The sequence below is a fragment of the Salvia splendens genome, chromosome 1 (assembly GCF_004379255.2).
Source record: "Salvia splendens isolate huo1 chromosome 1, SspV2, whole genome shotgun sequence".
Classification (NCBI taxonomy): domain Eukaryota; kingdom Viridiplantae; phylum Streptophyta; class Magnoliopsida; order Lamiales; family Lamiaceae; genus Salvia; species Salvia splendens.
The window spans coordinates 8,505,580-8,525,152 of NC_056032.1; the positions used below are offsets into that span (position 1 = coordinate 8,505,580).

At 37.3% G+C, this 19,573-nt stretch overlaps 1 protein-coding gene, 1 long non-coding RNA gene and 1 pseudogene across 2 annotated transcripts; all 3 read right to left on the reverse strand.

The window, feature by feature from the left end:
* Positions 1-1,101: 1,101 nt before the first annotated feature.
* Positions 1,102-3,101, reverse strand: LOC121805121. The gene is made up of 3 exons (XR_006051259.1): positions 2,917-3,101; positions 1,767-1,830; positions 1,102-1,287 (listed from the first exon to the last, which is right to left on the reverse strand). It is a non-coding gene; the product is annotated as an uncharacterized LOC121805121 (long non-coding RNA).
* Positions 3,102-11,809: 8,708 nt separating this feature from the next.
* Positions 11,810-12,778, reverse strand: LOC121797001 (annotated as a pseudogene).
* A 322-nt stretch (positions 12,779-13,100) lies between these two features.
* LOC121811661 (sucrose transport protein-like) lies at positions 13,101-18,416 on the reverse strand. Its single transcript, XM_042212556.1, has 5 exons — positions 17,908-18,416; positions 16,977-17,744; positions 13,928-13,991; positions 13,782-13,825; positions 13,101-13,509 (listed from the first exon to the last, which is right to left on the reverse strand). The coding sequence occupies exons 1-5, from the start codon at positions 18,340-18,342 to the stop codon at positions 13,330-13,332; spliced, it is 1,491 nt and encodes a 496-aa protein (XP_042068490.1). The 5' UTR covers positions 18,343-18,416; the 3' UTR covers positions 13,101-13,329.
* Positions 18,417-19,573: the final 1,157 nt, after the last annotated feature.

Sequence of the window (19,573 nt, forward strand, 5' to 3'; positions counted from 1 at the left end):
CCTCTCGAGAGTCCACCAGTGCACAATACACGGCTTTCCGAAAGCCAGCCATGTCACCCACCATGTCATCGGTAGCGGGCTCATGCCACGTGTACCTCCTCACCGTTCTTTCGGCCCACTCCTTCCAGCTATCGGGAAGCAAATCTATTAGCTTCTCAATGCCGTCATGCTCTGTCACTCCGAACTCCTGAGCTGCCCTCCAGAGGGTGTCGAAGTGTGCCACGAACTCGATCAACGGTACGTGATCCTTCTTCCGGTACACTCTATAATCCCTGAGCACCCTCTGTGCCCTAAGTCTATCGCGATCACTCCGTCGCGCGGTTCGGAACATACGCGCCATCTATAGAAAAACAGAAACAACCGCCTCGCGTATAAAAACAGAGTACATAACCGAAGAAGAGAAAGAGAGAGAGAGAGAGAGAGAGAGAGTGTGTATGCACGTATCGCTGTTCTAACCCAAACCCGCTGGTGTTCAAAGGCCAAAAGCTCTTATCTATCATAGGTCCAAGAAGCACTAGTGAAATTCTATCACGTCTAAGTTCAAACATTCAAAAGGCCAACACATACTCACATAAAAGCTCACATCAACATTCACGTCATCATATCATCACACATCAGCCACATGCTTTCATATAAGTTCATCATACATCAACAGTTCATAACACCATAACAGTTCATAACTCAAATAATTTCCAACTTTTCCACATCACTTTGTACCCTTCCACATGTCTCAACATTTACTTAAACTTTACATAAAAATCATTTTCAACACCAAAATCACAATTTCCTCCACTTCCATATACTTTCCAAAATTTCGAAATTTTCATTACCTCATTTCAGGTTGAGTGCGATGAGTCGGATGTTGAGCCAATGACACTTTTGAAAACTTACTCCAGTCAGAAAAAGAAATTTTTGGGTCCAGAGCAGAAAGAGAAAACCTAGGCTCTGATACCACTCTGTCACGCCCGCATTTCCTAAGGATAGGAAGTACGGTGGACCGCGACTAGGGGAGGAGTAAAGAAGCGGGGAAGAAAGGGGAAAAACAAGAATATTTGACCCAAAGACATTTAATAAAAGGAAATTCATTTTAAAACAAGGTACTGTAGCGACATTTCAAAAGTTTAAGTAACCAGAGTTTAAATGAAAACATTGTTTCGGATTACAAGCAGCGGAAAAAGATCAAGAGACAGATAATGCCGGGTATGACGACACGACATTATCCAAAACAAAGTGAAACGCATTTTGACTTTAACTGCTCAACATCCGTCCTCCCCATCGCCGCTCAACCTGCACATTAAGAAAACAACATGCAGGGCTGAGTACTTATTGCACTCAGTGGACACACGCCAAAATCATAGTTTGTCATGCCATAACAGTGTAACATTGGGGTTTTGAGTGTAATGAAAATAACCCAAGTACACCAAAATATATTTCATAAATTCGACTGCGCAGTCATTTTCCGATATTGCCACCCTTATTCCCTCAATCATACACTATCTGATCCAAACGGTGACAAGGGGCGTGGCCACACCCCAGGTCATCTAGACCGGCCAACTTGCTCTCAGATGGCACCCAGTCTCGTGTACACTAGCCTGAGGGTTCGCAGCCCAACAGACCCGAATTCGATTAAACATATGTGGTAAACCACTTCAGATAGGTTTCAAATCAAAACATTTGGCAAGACAAACAGTTCACCTCCATAAACAATTCCGGAACAGAGTCCGTATTAAAAACAACCCACGTAAAAGTAGGGTAGAAAAGCCCACCTCGATTGCTTAGCTTTTAAAATAATTCCCTTCTTCAACCACACTTTCCTCGTAAACGATCACCCTTTTGAAAGATAAATTGTATCATGATTAGAGTCAGAAGAGACGAGACTTTAAACGACAATGCATGATTCCTACGTGGACGACTTCAACATCTAGCACGTTACACGTACATACACTTAACAACATGTTACAAAACAAACACACAAAGTCACACGTTCGAAACACACCCCGCACGCAAACGACGTACCCAAAACGCGCACACGACACACGAACACAGCACTCCAAGTCCTGGCATACCCTTACTGTGCAAACGGCTCACTTGGCTCGGAAAAGGTTCGGAAAAACTCGGAAAAAGGATCGGCGTCTCGACATGGCTCGGTGTCTCGGCCGCTGGCTCGGCACCTCGGCCACCTGTTCGGCACCTCGGCCGCCTGCTCGGCACCTCGGCCGCCTGCTCGGCACCTCGGCCGCTGGCTCGGCACCTCGGCCGCCTGCTCGGCACCTCGGCCGCCTGCTCGGCACCTCGGCCGCTGGCTCGGCACCTCGGCCGCCTGGCTCGTCCCGTGCACACTCACTTTCCTCCAACTTCCGATTCTCAAACCCTATACAACATTCACACCACACATTCTCCGTCCCAAAACACACCCAGACACCTGGGATCATCCCTTCAAAACCCCCCCACAACACTGCCCTAGGCCGGCCCCTAAAACTCTCGGCCAACCCACGCAAAACCCTCGAACCAAACACTGATTTTCCCGAGCCATCTCTTGGTCAAACACACCCACATTCATCACAAAAACATAGCACTCAGAATCACGCCAATTGCACATGAAAACATCTCCCAAAAACATACAACTCGCGAAACTGCGCAGTTTACTTGCAAAAATCATAATAAAATCATACGACATCCAAAGAGGCTGAAAATTACACACCACACAGAAGCCACATTAACCTTTATACAGTTCAAAATTCGTACCCAACGGAGATCGTTTGCTTAGATAAAAAGGGGTCGGAACCCACTGCCAGTTACTACCAAAAACATGCTCAACCATATCACATAGCCACAAACCCTATTCAGCATCTAAACCATCCAAAACGTCCTATATGCATGAGTTTTCGAATTAAACAAGGGTTAGGGTTTGGTTACCTTTCTTGGATAGTTCAAACGTAAATTCGAAGCTTTCCCTACACCGATTTACAACGTACGAGCGTAACACCTTGAAGAAGCCAAGATGATGATGAGAAGGGGATGAATGGGGAAAGGTAAACCGAGAGAGAGAGGGGCGAGAGCTTACCGTGAGAGCACACTTCGAGAGAGATGAGAGCTAGAGAGCGAGAGAGAGAGAGAGAGAGAGAGACCGAGAAGAGAGAACGAATGGAAAAGAGGGGGAGGGAAATCGGTTATGAGGGAGTGGGGGCGGTTGAGAGAATCATGGGGTGATGGGGGAGGTTTTTTTTTCGAAAAAGAAGAGAGAATTGGGGAGGGAGGGATTTAATTTGTTAATTAGGAGTTTTTATTCATAGCTTAATTACTTAATTCCATTTTAATTTGCCTAGGTAGAAAATACCACATCCACAACAATCAAATAAACACAAATAATATTTTCCACACCATATTTTAAACACAAAAACATAAAAATTTCATCCTTAATTAAAAGAATAAAATTCCACAAATTTTCGGGTATTACAATATATATATAGGGATGTATTCATTTCCTTTTCCTATATTTCCTCCTTTTTCCTTCTTAATATCAGCCATTAGATTAGAGAAATGGACGGTCAAGATCAACATTGGGTAATTAATCCCGTGATGCATTATTTGTCCTATTTTGTGCATTATGAGGGTACAATAGTAATCTAATAATGGCTGGAAACCGCTACGAATAATGCACCACATGGTCACGAGTAATGCATATAATTGCCTATATAATGCACAATATGTGAACTGCAATGCATACGAACAAGATGTGCTGTGTTATGATGTTTGACACACGTTTCTTGTTTCCCCTAAGGGTTTAATAAGCTTGGGGGCTAGGGTATAGTACGTAGACACGTATGTAATCTTCACATGGTAACGAGTAATGGATATAATTGACTATATAATGCACAATTTGTGAACTGCAATGCATACGAACAAGATGTGCTGTGTTATGATGTTTGACACACGTTTCTTGTTTCCCCTAAGGGTTTAATAAGCTTAGGGGCTAGGGTATAGTACGTACGCATTAATAACAAATTATAAAACGATACGAATAATTCACCAAATTGTCACGAGTAATGGATGTTATTAACTATATAATGCACAATATGTGAACTGCAATGCATACGAATAAGATGTACCATGTTATGATGTTTGACACACGTTTCTTGTTTCCCCTAAGGGTTTAATAAGCTTAGGGGCTAGGGTATAGTACGTAGACATTACTAAATGCACGTGTGTAATCTTCAATCCGTTGATTAACCCATATACACAATACTTCTAATAATGCATAATATACTGAGATAATAACAATTAACAGCTACATAATGCACTACCTAAACCAAATAATGCACATACGTATATTCCAATAACAACAATTTGTTAGTAATGTCTACGTACTATACCCTAGCCCCTAAGCTTATTAAACCCTTAGGGGAAACAAGAAACGTGTGTCAAACATCATAACATGGTACATCTTATTTGTATGCATTGCAGTTCACATATTGCGCATTATATAGTTAATAACATCCATTACTCGTGATAATTTGGTGAATTATTCGTATCGTTTTATAACTTGTTATTAATGCGTACGTACTATACCCTAGCCCCTAAGCTTATTAAACCCTTAGGGGAAATAAGAAACGTGTGTCAAACATCATAACACAGCACATCTTGTTCGTATGCATTGCAGTTCACAAATTGTGCATTATATAGTCAATTATATCCATTACTCGTTACCATGTGAAGATTACATACGTGTCTACGTACTATACCCTAGCCCCTAAGCTTATTAAACCCGTAGGGGAAACAAGAAACGTGTGTCCAAACATCATAACATGGTACATCTTATTCGTATGCATTGCAGTTCACATATTGTGCATTATATAGTCAATTATATGCATTACTCGTGACCATGTGGTGCATTATTTGCAGATACCAAAATGTGGCAGTTACTATTCCGTCAAATGTCAATAATAACCCTGTAATGCATACAACCACCTTCTATAATGCAACACGGAACCAGTTTTATAGAATCAATCTGATCCGTTGATGCCTTAGATCTAACGCGTAATATTAAGAAGGAAAAAGGATCTAAGATGTGAAAAGGAGAATAACGCTCCCCTATATATATATATATATATATATATATATATATATGGTAGTGTTAAACTCATTTTCTCCCCTTAGATTTAAGTTCCTTCTCAATTTGGAGCGTTGGATCTGGAGGATGGACGATCCAGATGACAAGCATATATAATGATCCCGTAGTTCATTATTTGGTGTATTTCGTGCAGTATGGGGGTGAAGTAGTAAATTTGTATACTCAAAAACCTCTGAAAACGGCATGTGCGAAATTTTAGCGGGATATAACCACGACCTTCCATCTAGTCTACACATCATTCATCACCAACCCTATTAACTCACAATCTCTCTACCGATTCGTCTCCCAAATTTCCAAGCCCTTTAAAAACCCTAGCCGCCCCTTCGCAAGGTTGCTCCGATTTCTCGAAACTGCAGTCGGTGTCTGATTTAGGGTCCAACAACCGTTCCGGTTTTGCATAAGATTCTTCTGAGGTAAAAGGGGAGGTAGGTTTTGTCGAATGTTATTTTACTGGTTTACTGTACGAGTTTCATCAAGCCTTTTCCCCAATTTTCGCCCGTAACACATCACCCACACCACGATTCACCCGATTACCATCACCGGCGCAAATTTGTTGATGAAATCTTATAGGGTTTTGTTTGTTTGGTGTCTTGCGCAGTTTTCAAAATGTCTAAAAGAGGACGTCCGTCAAATTCCCAACAATCGCAGAGAGAGGGTGAGCTTCTGTTTTCATTTGGATTTTGAATACCTGGATTGTTGCTCTGATTCTGTGTTTGATATATTTGGTTTTTTATGCCCACATGTTTTAATCGAGTTTGTACATTATTTTCCTAATTGTGTGCATTAATTTAACTTATGTAGCCATTATCTGACTGTTGCTGGACATTATTGTATACAATAATGCATGTTAGTGTGTTCATTACTGTAATGGATCTGCACATCATATCAGTATTTATATGCATCAAAATATCCTGTATCATGCATCATATAACTGGTGTTTTAATTGTCGAAGAGTAAATGGAATATGTGTATGTGCATTACTTGTTATAATATATGCATTATATGCCTATTTAAATACATTATATTCAAAGGTAAACCCTTCAATAAACTGTCGTTGGTCATTGTTGAATTAACCAATGTAAAAGTTGTTTGCTCATTAATTAAATGAGTCTGTGCATTAATTTGTCTATTTTTATTCATTATATATCATGTATCATGCATCATGTCAATCTTGTTTTATATTGTCAAGGAGTAGATCGAATATTTGTTTGTTCATTACTTGATATAATTTCTTCATTATTTGCCGATGTGACTACATTATTTGTCTATGTGCATGCATTATGGTCATTTCTGTTTTATAATGTCAAACAACACATGGAATATTTGTTTGTTCATTACATCATATAATCTCTGCATTACGTGCATATTTGATTGCATTATTTGCCTATATGCATGAATTATGTTTACTTTTGTTTTATATACTCAAAGAGTAAAAGGATAATGTGTATGTGCATTAATTGTTATAAACTTTGTATTATAACTATATATTACTGCAGTATTTACCTATATGAATACATAATGACTGCTGTTGGACATTGGTAATGTTTTTATTGTAATTTTGATGTTCATTAGTTGCAATTATCTGTACAATATATATCTATTTGGTATTCCTTATATTGACTGTTGTTGTACATGTGTCAAAGAGTGAATGGAATATTTGTATGTTTATTACTTGACCGGATCTGTACATTATTTAGTTATTTTAGTGCATTATTTATCATGGTTTATGCGTTATGTGATTGTAGTTGGACATGTGACAATGGGTGATTGCAATATTCATGGTGCATTTGTTGCTTTATTCTGAACATTATTTGATTATTAAAATGCACTATGTATCAGTTTTTAGGCATTATTTTGATGCTTCTGTACAAGGGTGTATAAGTGAATGCAGTTTAACTGTCCATATTATTTTATTCAGTCTGTACATTATGTAACTAATTGTATGTTATTATTCTGTACGTTGTACAACATCAAAGCAGCTAAGATTGGACATCAACGAGGCGGTCGATGATATACTGCCAGTAGGAATTACCCAGAAATTCCGAGAGCGATTATCAGAGGCCGGGACTAGTACAGCTCCGGAAGAGTTTCTGAATTGTATAAAGGGTTTAACTCCACGGCAGAAGGAAGCCTTACGGAACTTGTACATGAGTCTAAGAGTGAATGCAATATTTATACATTATTTAGCTATTTCTATGCATTATTTATCCTGCTTTATGCATCATTAGACTGCTGTTGTACATGAGTCTAAGAATGAATGCAATATTTGTATGTTCATTACTTGAGTGATTCTATACATTATTTGGCTATTTGAATGCATTATTTATCATGTTTTATGCATCACTTGGTTGTTGTTGTACATACTAGACCCTAGCCCCTAGGCTTGTTAAACCGTTAGGGAAAACAAGAAACGTGCGCTAAACATCGAAACACGGCACAACTTAAATTAAACAGGTCAGGATAAATGTTCATTACATATCACAAATAATGCATTACAGAAACTAAAACTACGCATTACACTACATAATATGTACATTATGTATATCTGTTTTAAAAAATGCCTACGCGCTATGCATGTGCAACCCCAGACGAATTACTACAGCTCGTGTATTTGGACAACGTTTTTTAAACTTAGAACATACTACACCCTAGCCCCTAGGCTTGTTAAACCCTTAGGGAAAACAAGAAACGTGCGTAAAACATCGAAACACAGCACAACCTAAATTAAAGGGGTAAGGATAAATGTTCATTACATACCACAAATAATGCATTACAGAAACTAAACTACGCATTATACTACACAATATGTACATTATGTATATCTGTTTTAAAATATACCTACGCGTTATGCATGTGGAAACCCAGACGAATTACTCCAGCTCATGTATTTTGACAACGTTTTTTAGACTTAGAACATACTACACCCTAGCCCCTAGGCTTGTTAAACCCTTAGGGAAAACAAGAAACGTTCGCCAAACAACGACACACGGCACAACTTAAATTAAACGGGTCAGGATAAATGTTCATTACATATCACAAAGAATGCATTACAGAACCTAAACTACGCATTATATTATACAAAATATACATTATGTGCAACCCCAGACGAATTACTGCAGCTCGTGTATTTGGACAACGTTTTTTAGACTTAGAACATACTACACCCTAGCCCCTAGGCTTATCAAACCCTTAGGGAAAACAAGAAACGTTCGCCAAACAACGACACACGGCACAACTTAAATTAAACGGGCCAGGATAAAGTTTCATTACATATCACAAAGAATGCATTACAGAACCTAAACTACGCATTATACTATACAAAATATACATTATGTGCAACCCCAGGCGAATTACTGCAGCTCGTGTATTTGGACAACGTTTTTTAGACTTAGAACATACTACACCCTAGCCCCTAGGCTTATCAAACCCTTAGGGAAAACAAGAAACGTTCGCCAAACAACGACACACGGCACAACTTAAATTAAACGGGCCAGGATAAAGTTTCATTACATATCACAAAGAATGCATTACAGAACCTAAACTACGCATTATACTATACAAAATATACATTATGTGCAACCCCAGGCGAATTACTGCAGCTCGTGTATTTGGATAACGTTTTTTAGACTTAGAACATACTACACCCTAGCCCCTAGGCTTATCAAACCCTTAGGAAAAACAAGAAACGTTCGCCAAACAACGACACACGGCACAACTTAAATTAAACGGGTCAGGATAAATGTTCATTACATATCACAAAGAATGCATTATAGAATCTAAACTACGCATTATACTATACAAAATATACATTATGTGCAACCCAGACGAATTAATGCAGCTCGTGTATTTGGACAACGTTTTTTAGACTTATAACATACTACACCCTAGCCCCTAGGTTTGTTAAACCCTTAGGGAAAACAAGAAACATGCGCCAAACATCGAAACACAACACAGCTTAAATTAAACGCGTCAGTATAAATGTTCATTACATATCACAAATAATGCATTATAGAAACTAAACTACGCATTATACTATACAATATGTACATTATGTGTACGTTTTGCGCGGCTTCCTCCTTGTCGAACTGCACGAAGCCATAACCCCTCGAGTTCTCGTTGTGATCGACTGCGATCTTGCAAGAGAGCACAGTTCCGAAGGCAGAGAAGGTCTCGAAGAGCGTCTTTGTGTCGATTGCTTGATCCAGATTCTTGATGAAGAGATTAGCATATCCACTTTTCCGGAGGCTAGGATCTCTGTGAGAGAACATGATCCGGATTGGCATTCCATTGATATGAGTAAAATTCAAAGCATCTTTTGCATTAGAACCTGCACATTATCACAATTTTAAGCCATCAAACATAAAACATTTCACTCAGGAATTGTATCTATCATCACTTATAAGCTGCTAAATGAGAATCATAATTCATAAGGAAATACGAATTGGAAAATTGTACACACACAGTTCATTCAGATTGGGGATCTGAATAATCAAATCACACCATCATCACTATTAATTCAATGATATTCCAACAAAAAAATATGTGGAGTAATGAATTGGAGATGCATGCTAATGAAAAAACAGAATGAATTACGATCACCGTCGGTCGGAGAATTGAAATTGACGTAGGCATATCAGAGCGACGATCGGCGCGTCACATCTCTGCAAATCCTAACGGAGGCGATGGGCGCAACGTGGCTGAACAGATCGTAGAGCTTGCTCTCGTCGATGGAGAAAGAATTAAACGAAATCTGAACAAATCTTGATGAAAAACTGCAGAAATCCTCAACGGAGGAAATCATGGACCATTCCATAACTAACTCCAATAGAGATTCTCTATTTTGCCCTTCTCACGTTAAAAATTCATGAAATATGATAATTTCAGCCAAAGATTTAGTCCATTAGATCAGCATAAATCAACACCTGTGATTAAGAAGGAGAAAGGATTAATAAGGGGAAAAGGATTTGAATACAACTCTCTCTATATATATATATATATAAAAGTGAGATCCATATTTCACTAACTTATTCAACCCACTTTTTTTTACATTTCTTAAAATCCGTGCTCTAACTAATTAGGACTTTTAAGTTGGGAGGAGGGAGTATTTTATATGATTTGATTATTAATGTCATTTTTCTATATAGCATGAGATTATGCACCAAAGTACACATCATACCGAGTGGTCTATATATAATTCATTTTTTTAAATATCAATTTCTTTAGTTTTATCAATTTTGCCACTTGAAAGTACATTTTAGGATTGAATGTCATAGACTTTCATTATTGGGCAACCCATAAAACCTTATTACTACAAAACAAGCTGGAGAATTTTGAATAATAGTGATGTTTTATGCATATACTTTGTTTAATGTCAATTTTTGTATAATCTCATGAGGTTATGCACTAGGCATACACTTTTAAGGTCAGTGATCACTATTGAGGTGTACTCTAATTTGTCTTTATTAATTTTCATGGTTTAATTTTGATTTTTTTTCTTTATCATTTATGTTTGTTATTTTTCTTTTTGTTTATTTTTATATCTTTTTCCAAATTTTAAAAAATAAGTTATTGTGTGTATAAATAACTGATAGTGATTTACTTATTACAGTATAATGTAGAATGTTAAGAAAATATTGTGTTTTTCTTTATGAAATTGGAATGAGATCTCTTGAAAAGGATTACGTATACTTAAAATTAATCTCTAACTTTTAGAAACTTGAAAATTAATTTTAAATATTCCCCTGCGTTCCACTATAATGATATATCATTTTTTTTTCATTTTGAAAAAATTCAACCAGTTGAGTCATTTTCAATAACACATTTTTTTCTTGGAAAAATTTGTATTTAACTTTTGGTTCACTTATAATCAATCTCATAACTTTTAAAAATAGCTAATTAAATCATAATTGTTGTACATTTTCTAATTGTCTCATATAATTAAAATTTTTACGAAATTTGTTGTGACTTTTTGTCATTATATCATCACCATTCACCAATTACATAATAATCATCTAAAACCGACAATAATATTATAGAATAATGCTAAATTTATCCAGAAAATTTTGATTTAAATAAAAAATTTCAATAAAATTTTAATTGTATGAAGACAATTGAAAATTATATAAAAACTATGATTAAATTAGCTACTTTTATTAATTATGTGATTGCACCGAATAATTCCCCAAACACCGGGATTTGCCCTTTCTTCGCCGGATCTGGCTCCACCGCCGCTTGAGGGGTCTCCGTCACGAAGAAGAGGGCCAGGACGGTGATTGAGATTAGGAAGAAGATGGCGATTATGAAGCAAGTCTTCAGATTCGCGCAATACACTTCGCAGGCCTCGGTTTTGGAGAAGGGGAAGATTGCGTAGAGGCAGGGGCGGACGCAGAAATAAACATGAGTAGGGGCTAAATTTTCAAAATGTTATACAAAAATAAATTTTCATGTATTTAAAATATTATTAGGGGCTTTTATATATCAATATGTTCAAAATATGAATAAAATTTAAATTTTATAATAGAAAAAAAATTAAAAATTTACTCTCTTCGTCCCACATAATTTGACTCAGTTTTCCATTTTGGGCCGTCCCACATAATTTGACTCATTCCACTTTTACCATTTTTGGTAGTGGACCACACATTCCACTAACTCATTCCTACTCACATTTAATTATAAAAATAATATATAAAAGTAGGACACACATTCCACTAACTTTTTCAACTCACTTTTCATTACATTTCTTAAAACTCGTGCCCGGTCAAAGTGTCTCAAATTATGTGGGACGGAGGGAGTATTCATTAGGGGCTAAAGCCCTCCCCTCTTTACATGTGGGTCCACCATTGCGTAGAGGTGAGTGTACGATCCGGCGGCGTGGCCGATGACGTTTCCCACCGCCATGAAGAAGGAGAAGAGCGCGTTTGCTGTGCTCATTCTCCGAGCTTCTCCGCCTGATAGATCCGCCAGCAAAGCCTTACACGGCCCCTGCAATATCAATTTCAATTTCAAATCCCTAATTTCGAATAAAAAAATGGGGGAAATCGAAAATGCTTGAATCAATTTCGATCAAACCTGCAACATGTTGTTGGCAACGTCGAGAATCCAGAATCCGATTACGAAAACAGCGGTGGCTCTAGACTTAGAAGCTTTCCCGGTGGGATCGCCGCTGGCGACGCCGATGTCAGCTGCTAAGCCGATGAGGCAGACGGCAAGGGCGACGAGGGAGGCTCCAGCGGCAGCCGAAGAGGGAGGTGCAGTGGTCGCTGTAATATCCGGCGATGGGCTGGACGAGGAGACCGGAGATGGGCCCGCAGAGCCACACGAAGGCTGCCCAGGTGTGGGGGACTCCGAGGAGCTGGACGTATGGAGTGAGGAGGGAGAGCTGTAGGGTCCACCCGAATTGGACTCCGGCGGCTATGGCGGCGACGATGATAATCAATCTGATGGGGGCATTGGCTTCCGGCGATTGCTGTATTTCTAGAGAAGATGGACCTGCCTTGTCGTCTTGAACCGTCATTGTGATGTTGTTTCACTCACTAGATGGTGATGTTTCTCTCTATATATATGTATGTATATATATGCATGCACCATGTGTGGATAGTGCCAGAGAACGGAGTGCTGGACTTAATGTGAAGAAGGATTCGGGCTTTTATAATTGCTTTGGCAGTAATTATGTAAGAAGAGGTCAAATTAACTGTAAATGGAAGGTCAATATTATTTCAATTTCCTAATCCTACGCAAACAAAACCATGATTGTGGTTACGCTGAAATTAATGAGTGTGACTAGACGAAGTCAGTTACACTCTTCCTATTAAATTATTATTTTTATTTTTATTGGTATAATATATAATTATAAAAATAATAAAAACATACGACACGCATATAATTATATCTCTTCGTGTTCTTAGGAAAATAATCCAACGTTATAAACATTCAAATCTACATTCTTGATTCTTGAAATCAATAAAGATAATTAGATAATAAAATATGATTGGCTATTCTCGGACCACGTATATTAATAAGAAAAGATTTAATTTGAGTCGTACATAATTATCCACATTGAAAGAAATAGCGAAAAACGACATAACTATAATCACGCTAACATATACAAATACTGTTAAAGTTGGAGATATAAAAGATAAAAGGACAACAATTATAAGTCTAGATAAAAATGTGTAACAAGCGACACATTAATTATAATTTTAGTGAAATCCTCCAGAAGTCATAGCCTTGCTCGCCACCGTTTCAGGAGGCGGCAATGGAAGGATAGTGAGGGCCAAAACACCGCTGAGGGCGGCGGCCACTGCCCCGACCACAAATGCAGGTAGGTTACCACCTCCGAAGAGATCGTCCCATGGCCCACTTGTTACAGAAACCAGCATCTGTAGCATAGGACAAATCCAAAAATATAGAGAATCAATCCACACAGGCACTTTTTTAATAACCTTCCACTAGGAATGTGCTCAAACTTTATGCCATGCTATCTTGATAAGATGGCATGTGATTTAATCAATTATTTTTGTATATTTTGCAAAATTGTGTGATCCGTCGTACATCAAACACAAGTCAACTAGGCAGACAAATTTTGTGCACTAGTGTAGTGGAGAATTTAGGTCGATACATTATTGGGCTAGAGCGAGTAATTAATTATTACCTGTGGAATAACTATTGCAAGATTTAGAACTCCAAGTGATAGGCCTGCATATATTAATATGATGATTGTAGTTTAGAATAAAGAAATTGGAAGAAAACAGTTGATTTTCATATAACGATATATCAAATATTCATTGCAATATTTACCTTGTCCAGAACCAGAATTACTGGAAAATATGGAAGCCAAAGCAAATGGAATGCTGTAAGTTACCTAATTGACAACAGTATGAGATTTCATCAGAGAAAAAATAAAATAAAATAAAATAAAATAAAATAAAATAAAATAAAATACAGTACAATATAGTCAAGTAATTTCTCAAAGTCAACCTCTGCCAAGCCAACCTAATAGTAACAAGTTAATCATTACAAAATGGCCTATCCCCAACCCACCCACCCACATTTAATGTTGGATTGTCAAGATATGAAATGATGGGATTTTTTAAAAAACTATGCTTTCATTTTTTTTCTTTTTTATTTATCATTTTTTATATTTAAAAATAAAATTTTCTCACCTTTCCTCTCATTAAAATATTCAACTACTTCCTCCGTCCATAAAAAATAGTCTTATTTGTAGACAGCACGAGTTTTAATAAAAAAATTAATAAAGTATAAAAAAGGAGAAAATGTATGTAAAATAAGAGAGATGGAGAGAAAAAGTAGGTAAAATGAGAGAAAGGAGAAAAAGTGGTAAAAATATGAAGGATAAACTTTTCATTTTTTGAAATGATGCTATTTTTATAGACAATCTAAAAATGGCAAAATAAGACTATTTTTCATGGACGGATGAAGTATTTTTTTTTCTATTTATTTCACCTAACAACTCTTCTTAAAATCCCGTGTTATTTAAGAATGTGGACATTTTGAATGAGCTGGAAAGGATAAAAAATATATAGTATGTTGAAAAGATCACTATCATAATCTAACTGTGTACCCACCAACAACCAACTTCCAAAAATGAACTCTAATCCTGATTTTTAAAGGACTAAACAAAAAGTAACTTTCACCATTTTATTATGTCTGTGTTTTACCATAATTTTCCCTGCATACTTTCTCAAAGTCAACATATGCAAATCCCCTAAAAAAATAAAACTCCATGAATTCTAACCAAGTCACACGAGGGATTTTAAATTCGGCCCAACTAAACATGGATAAGGACGCTCAGCCAATTTTTAAATAATAACAAACGGAGCCTAATCTTTAATACCAGATCCGTTTATGGTTTGTTTCTTCTCATTATGATGTTAATTAGTGCCAAAACTGCCATTATTGCTATTTCGTTCCTCACCCAAAAGAAGCAAATAGTAGCTATTAAGTTCTGCAGATTCTCTTTGTATGACTTAAATCATTTTCATTAATTTGGCTAGGCATGAGCCAAACAGTTGATATGTATGCTTTGACAATATGCAAAAGAACAGCCAATATAGCCTAATATTTATTCTTTTTGGTATCTATGCTATCTGCCAAATTCTGTCAATATTTGAAATTATTTCTTTTCAATACATTGCAACCTACTAAAATAACACTCCATCTAGTCCCTGCTAACATTTTAAAAAATTAGTACTTACTTATTTTCGACACGAAATTTAAGAAAAAATATGTTTAGTATGTTAAACTGGGTGGAATAAAGTAATGAGATAAGATAAGTAAAAAAGATAAAGAAACAATAAATAGGAGGGATTATTAATTTTTACCAAAAATAATAATGACTCATTTATCTTGAACTTTCTAAAATATAAAAATGACTCATCTCTAAGGAACGAATGAAGTATTAATTTTGTAATAAATACGAATAGATGAGTTAATGAAATACGTAATACATTTACTAATATTATATTTATAAATTTATGATAAGATATTTATATTAGAGTTATAAAAAAGGAGAGAATATATGACATTTATTGGGGATGAAGGGTGTAGGTGGCAATCACTACTGCGAGTGAAGGATGAAGGACTTTTAGTTCTAATTTTCCATAAGAAACTAAACAGTAATTCATCATTTCTGAAGCAGGTAGACTGTCATTTTCCAATTTCCATAGTGAACTTTAATTATTTTATATTTTAGTCATCATAAAGCTAGTTACTTTATTCATATTAAAGTGACAAAAGCATTTTTTCCAAAAAGATTATATCGGCACGTGGCCAAACAATATACCGCTTATGGCTACTTAGCTCATTTTCGACTACTTATACAAAATTTAAATTTACTTTAAAATATATATATATCAATATTAAAACTAAATTTATACTAATTATTTATGCCAAACTCAAACTGAAAAGAATATTTCATGCACATCTACTTTTTATTCCTTTTCATTTATACCTACATACTTATTTAAATTACACATTAATCCCAAAACACTTTATTAATAATTTAAATTAAATTAAATAATTAAATAAAATTTTCTTATTAATATATTTATATATTAAATATACTTTATTCAAAACAATTACACTAACTTGAAAATTAAAATACACTTCACTTGTTATAATAAAATTAAAACATACAGTCCTCTCTCCGTCCAATACAAGGTCAATTTTGACCAGACACGAGTATTAGTTTTATATTAGTGGAAAGTGGATCCTACTTTCATTACCAAAAGTAGTATAAAAAAAGGGACATTTATTGGTGGATAGACGAAAATGGCAAAAGAGACTATGCATATGGTTAGAGATGTTCTCGTAAGGATAAACAAAATTTAATGCTTCGCATAAATTCATAAATCCATGTCCAGTGAGGTGTGATATTTTAATAATGTTCACACTTCACACTCACACGTACAAGTTAACAAAAGGCAAAAAATTAATATTCTTAATTAAGGATGTTACATACTTTTTTCCCTTCTAATATTTATTATCATAATAAATTTCTAAATTTACCTTAAAAATACTTATTCCATTCTCAACCACAGGATGCGTGACGTATAGATAGAATTTAGTTTTAAATTTTTAATCTAATCAACCACTTTACTTGAAAAAAAGTTAATGTTAGATATAAATTGTATTTTTAATTATAACTAGTATAAAAATTTTCTTAATTAGTTAATACCTGCCTATTTCATGCAAGAAATAAACAAACAACTTACCGAAACTTAAATAAACACTAAAATTGATGGAAAAAAAAAATCAAATTGAAACACATGCAATCAGACAAAAACAATCACTAATTAAAATATTGAAAGAAAGAAAAAGAACTAACCGAGAGAGGAATGCCGAGGATAGCAAAGAGTACCAAAGCTCCAATCTTGACGCCGGGATCCGGTGTCTGCAGCGTTCCATCAGCGCCGTAGTGGCGCGTGTGGTGCGCCATCTTGGTGATCACCACCGTCATCCCTAAACCGATTGCCAGCAAGAAATTGGCGCCGCCCCAAAGCTTCTTCACCTTTACAAGCCCTCTTGAGCAGAACTGCACCCCAACAGACGCCACCCCCAAAACCACCGAATTCAGCATCAAACCTAACGCGCCGGCGCGTACGCCGCTGTCGTACAGATTCCCCTCGCCCACCTTCCCGCCGTACACCTCTTTCCCCATCCAATCAGTGTCGAATAGCAGGAAAGGGAACCACGCAATCCAATTCAAACACGTCACTAATAAAAGGATCCACATCGGCTTAGGGAGGTCCTTCAACGCACCGAATAATTCCCCCAACACCGGGATTTTTCCCTTTTTTACCGGCTCCGTCGCCGCAGCGGAGGCGGGGACGTCGCGGACGAAGGTAAGGGCGAGTACGGTGAGAATAGATAATAAGGCGATGGCGATTATGAAGCAAGTCTTGAGATTCGCGCAGTAGAATTCGCAGGCGTCGGTTTTGGAGAAGGGGAAGATTTTGTAGAGGTGAGTGTAGGAGCCGGCGGCGTAGCCGAGGACGTTTCCGACCGCCATGAAGAAGGAGAAGAGCGCGTTTGACGTGCTCATTCTCCGAGCTTCTCCGCCTGATAGATCCGCCAGCAAAGCCCTACACGGCCCCTGCATAAAATCACATATTCCATTAAGCCCTAGAAAAGGGGAGAAATTCAAAAATCAAAATTACGCAGTTGATGCCACACTACACAATCCAATTCAACCTGATTGAAATCGAATTAGTCCTACATAAAATGAAAATTATACAATCCGAAATCAAAATTCAAACCTGCAACATGTTATTAGCAACGTCGAGAATCCAGAATCCGACGACAAAAACGGCAATGGCCCTAGGCTTTTGGCCCTTGCGGGAAGGATCGCCGCCGGCATGCCCTAAATCAGCGGCGAAGCCAATAAGGAAAACGGCCATTGCAACAAGCGCAGCTCCGGCGGCAATGAACGGTTTGCGGCGGCCGAAGCGGGAGGTGCAGTTGTCGCTGTAGTATCCAACGATAGGCTGCACGATGAGGCCGGAAATGGGGCCGCACAGCCAGATGAAGGCCGCCCAGGTGTGGGGGATCCCCAGCAGCTGCACGTATGGAGTGAGGAGGGAGAGCTGTAGGGCCCACCCGAATTGCACTCCGGCTGCTATCGCTGCCACGAGAAACATTATTTTGATCGGCGCCGGTTGCTGCATAGATGGAGCAGTGCCTCGAACCTCCATTCAGATTCAAACTTTATGTTTCTATATGCATGCGTACGTACAAGAGTATAGGAGGAAAGTGTTGGATTACCGTGGAACACAAGGGGGGGCTTTTATAGTTATTTTGGCGGGTAAAGTTTGGTGGGTTGCTAAACGTTGTTTCTCAAAATAAATACTCTTAAACCTTATTTATCTTTTAAATTAATAATTTACAATAATTGAGCTCAACTGGCTCTAAAATATCATATGCCTAATCAAACTTTTCTCGTATTAAAAATAAAGTTTTATGCAATCAATTTCAAAATTGGGTATAAAGCTTACATTATTCTCGAATAATACCACTCCTTACTTACTGCCTACCAAGTGACTATCATGTCTCAAAGTTCCATCTTTAAAGCTCAAACTATTTATGATCCTTAAAGTTATATCGAAACATCTGTATTTGTTTTAGTTTATTTTGTTGGGAATATCTTACGATTTTGTAACAATTTAATAGGTCTCGGTAAATCAATTTGAAGAATAATACATACTGACCTAAAGGACGGCATATATTTAATAATAATAGGAATCCGTAGATAAAAAGTGGTCACATATTTAATCATTAATGTTTACTGGGAGATTTTGGAAGTATTCCGTTCATGCATGGAATGATGGAGCCCTACTACGTACGAGTCAGAAGCTTTGTTCTACTTTTCAGAGATAGTACTTGCTTTTACCATGAACAAAACAATTGCAACAAAAGGCGATTCCGTACTTAGCGGCCCCCACCACTCCGGTCCGACATCATGTGAGTAGGTTCAATCAGGGTACGCAGTAGCCTGTTAAGGGAGAGGCATTAACTCACTGGCGGTCTCAAGACCTCACAATTGTGCATGTGAGATGAAAGCGCCCCCACACTCCGGCCCGACATCATGTGAGGGGGTTCAATCAGGGTACGCAGTAGCCCGTTAAGGGAGATGCCTTAACCCACTGGCTGCCAGAAGCCCAACTCCCAAGGCCTCACACTTGTGCCTGATAGATGGAAGCAACTATACGACAACAGTGATTTGAACTCAGGCTCATTCCAACAAGATCTGTCCCTCTATTGCCAACTGCGCTACGCCACTGCGAGCACAATGAAGAAACCAATGTTTACTAATGAGATGGTACATATACGAACTAAATCACATAAATATATGCAATACATTTGTGTTCCGATATAGTAATGAAATAAATATTCCCATTGATATATGCATACATTGCATATGCCTTG

What these genes read in the sequence shown, in the direction of transcription:
- LOC121811661 (XM_042212556.1), bottom strand. Translation starts at nt 18,342, where the DNA reads ATGGAGGTTCGAGGCACTGCTCCATCTATGCAGCAACCGGCGCCGATC. An exon ending in TAATTCTGGTTCTGGACAAG is followed by an intron (nt 13,826 to 13,927) that starts GTAAATATTGCA and finishes TAATATATGCAG; the next exon opens with GCCTATCACTTGGAGTTCTA. An exon ending in TTGCAATAGTTATTCCACAG is followed by an intron (nt 13,510 to 13,781) that starts GTAATAATTAAT and finishes CCTATGCTACAG; the next exon opens with ATGCTGGTTTCTGTAACAAG.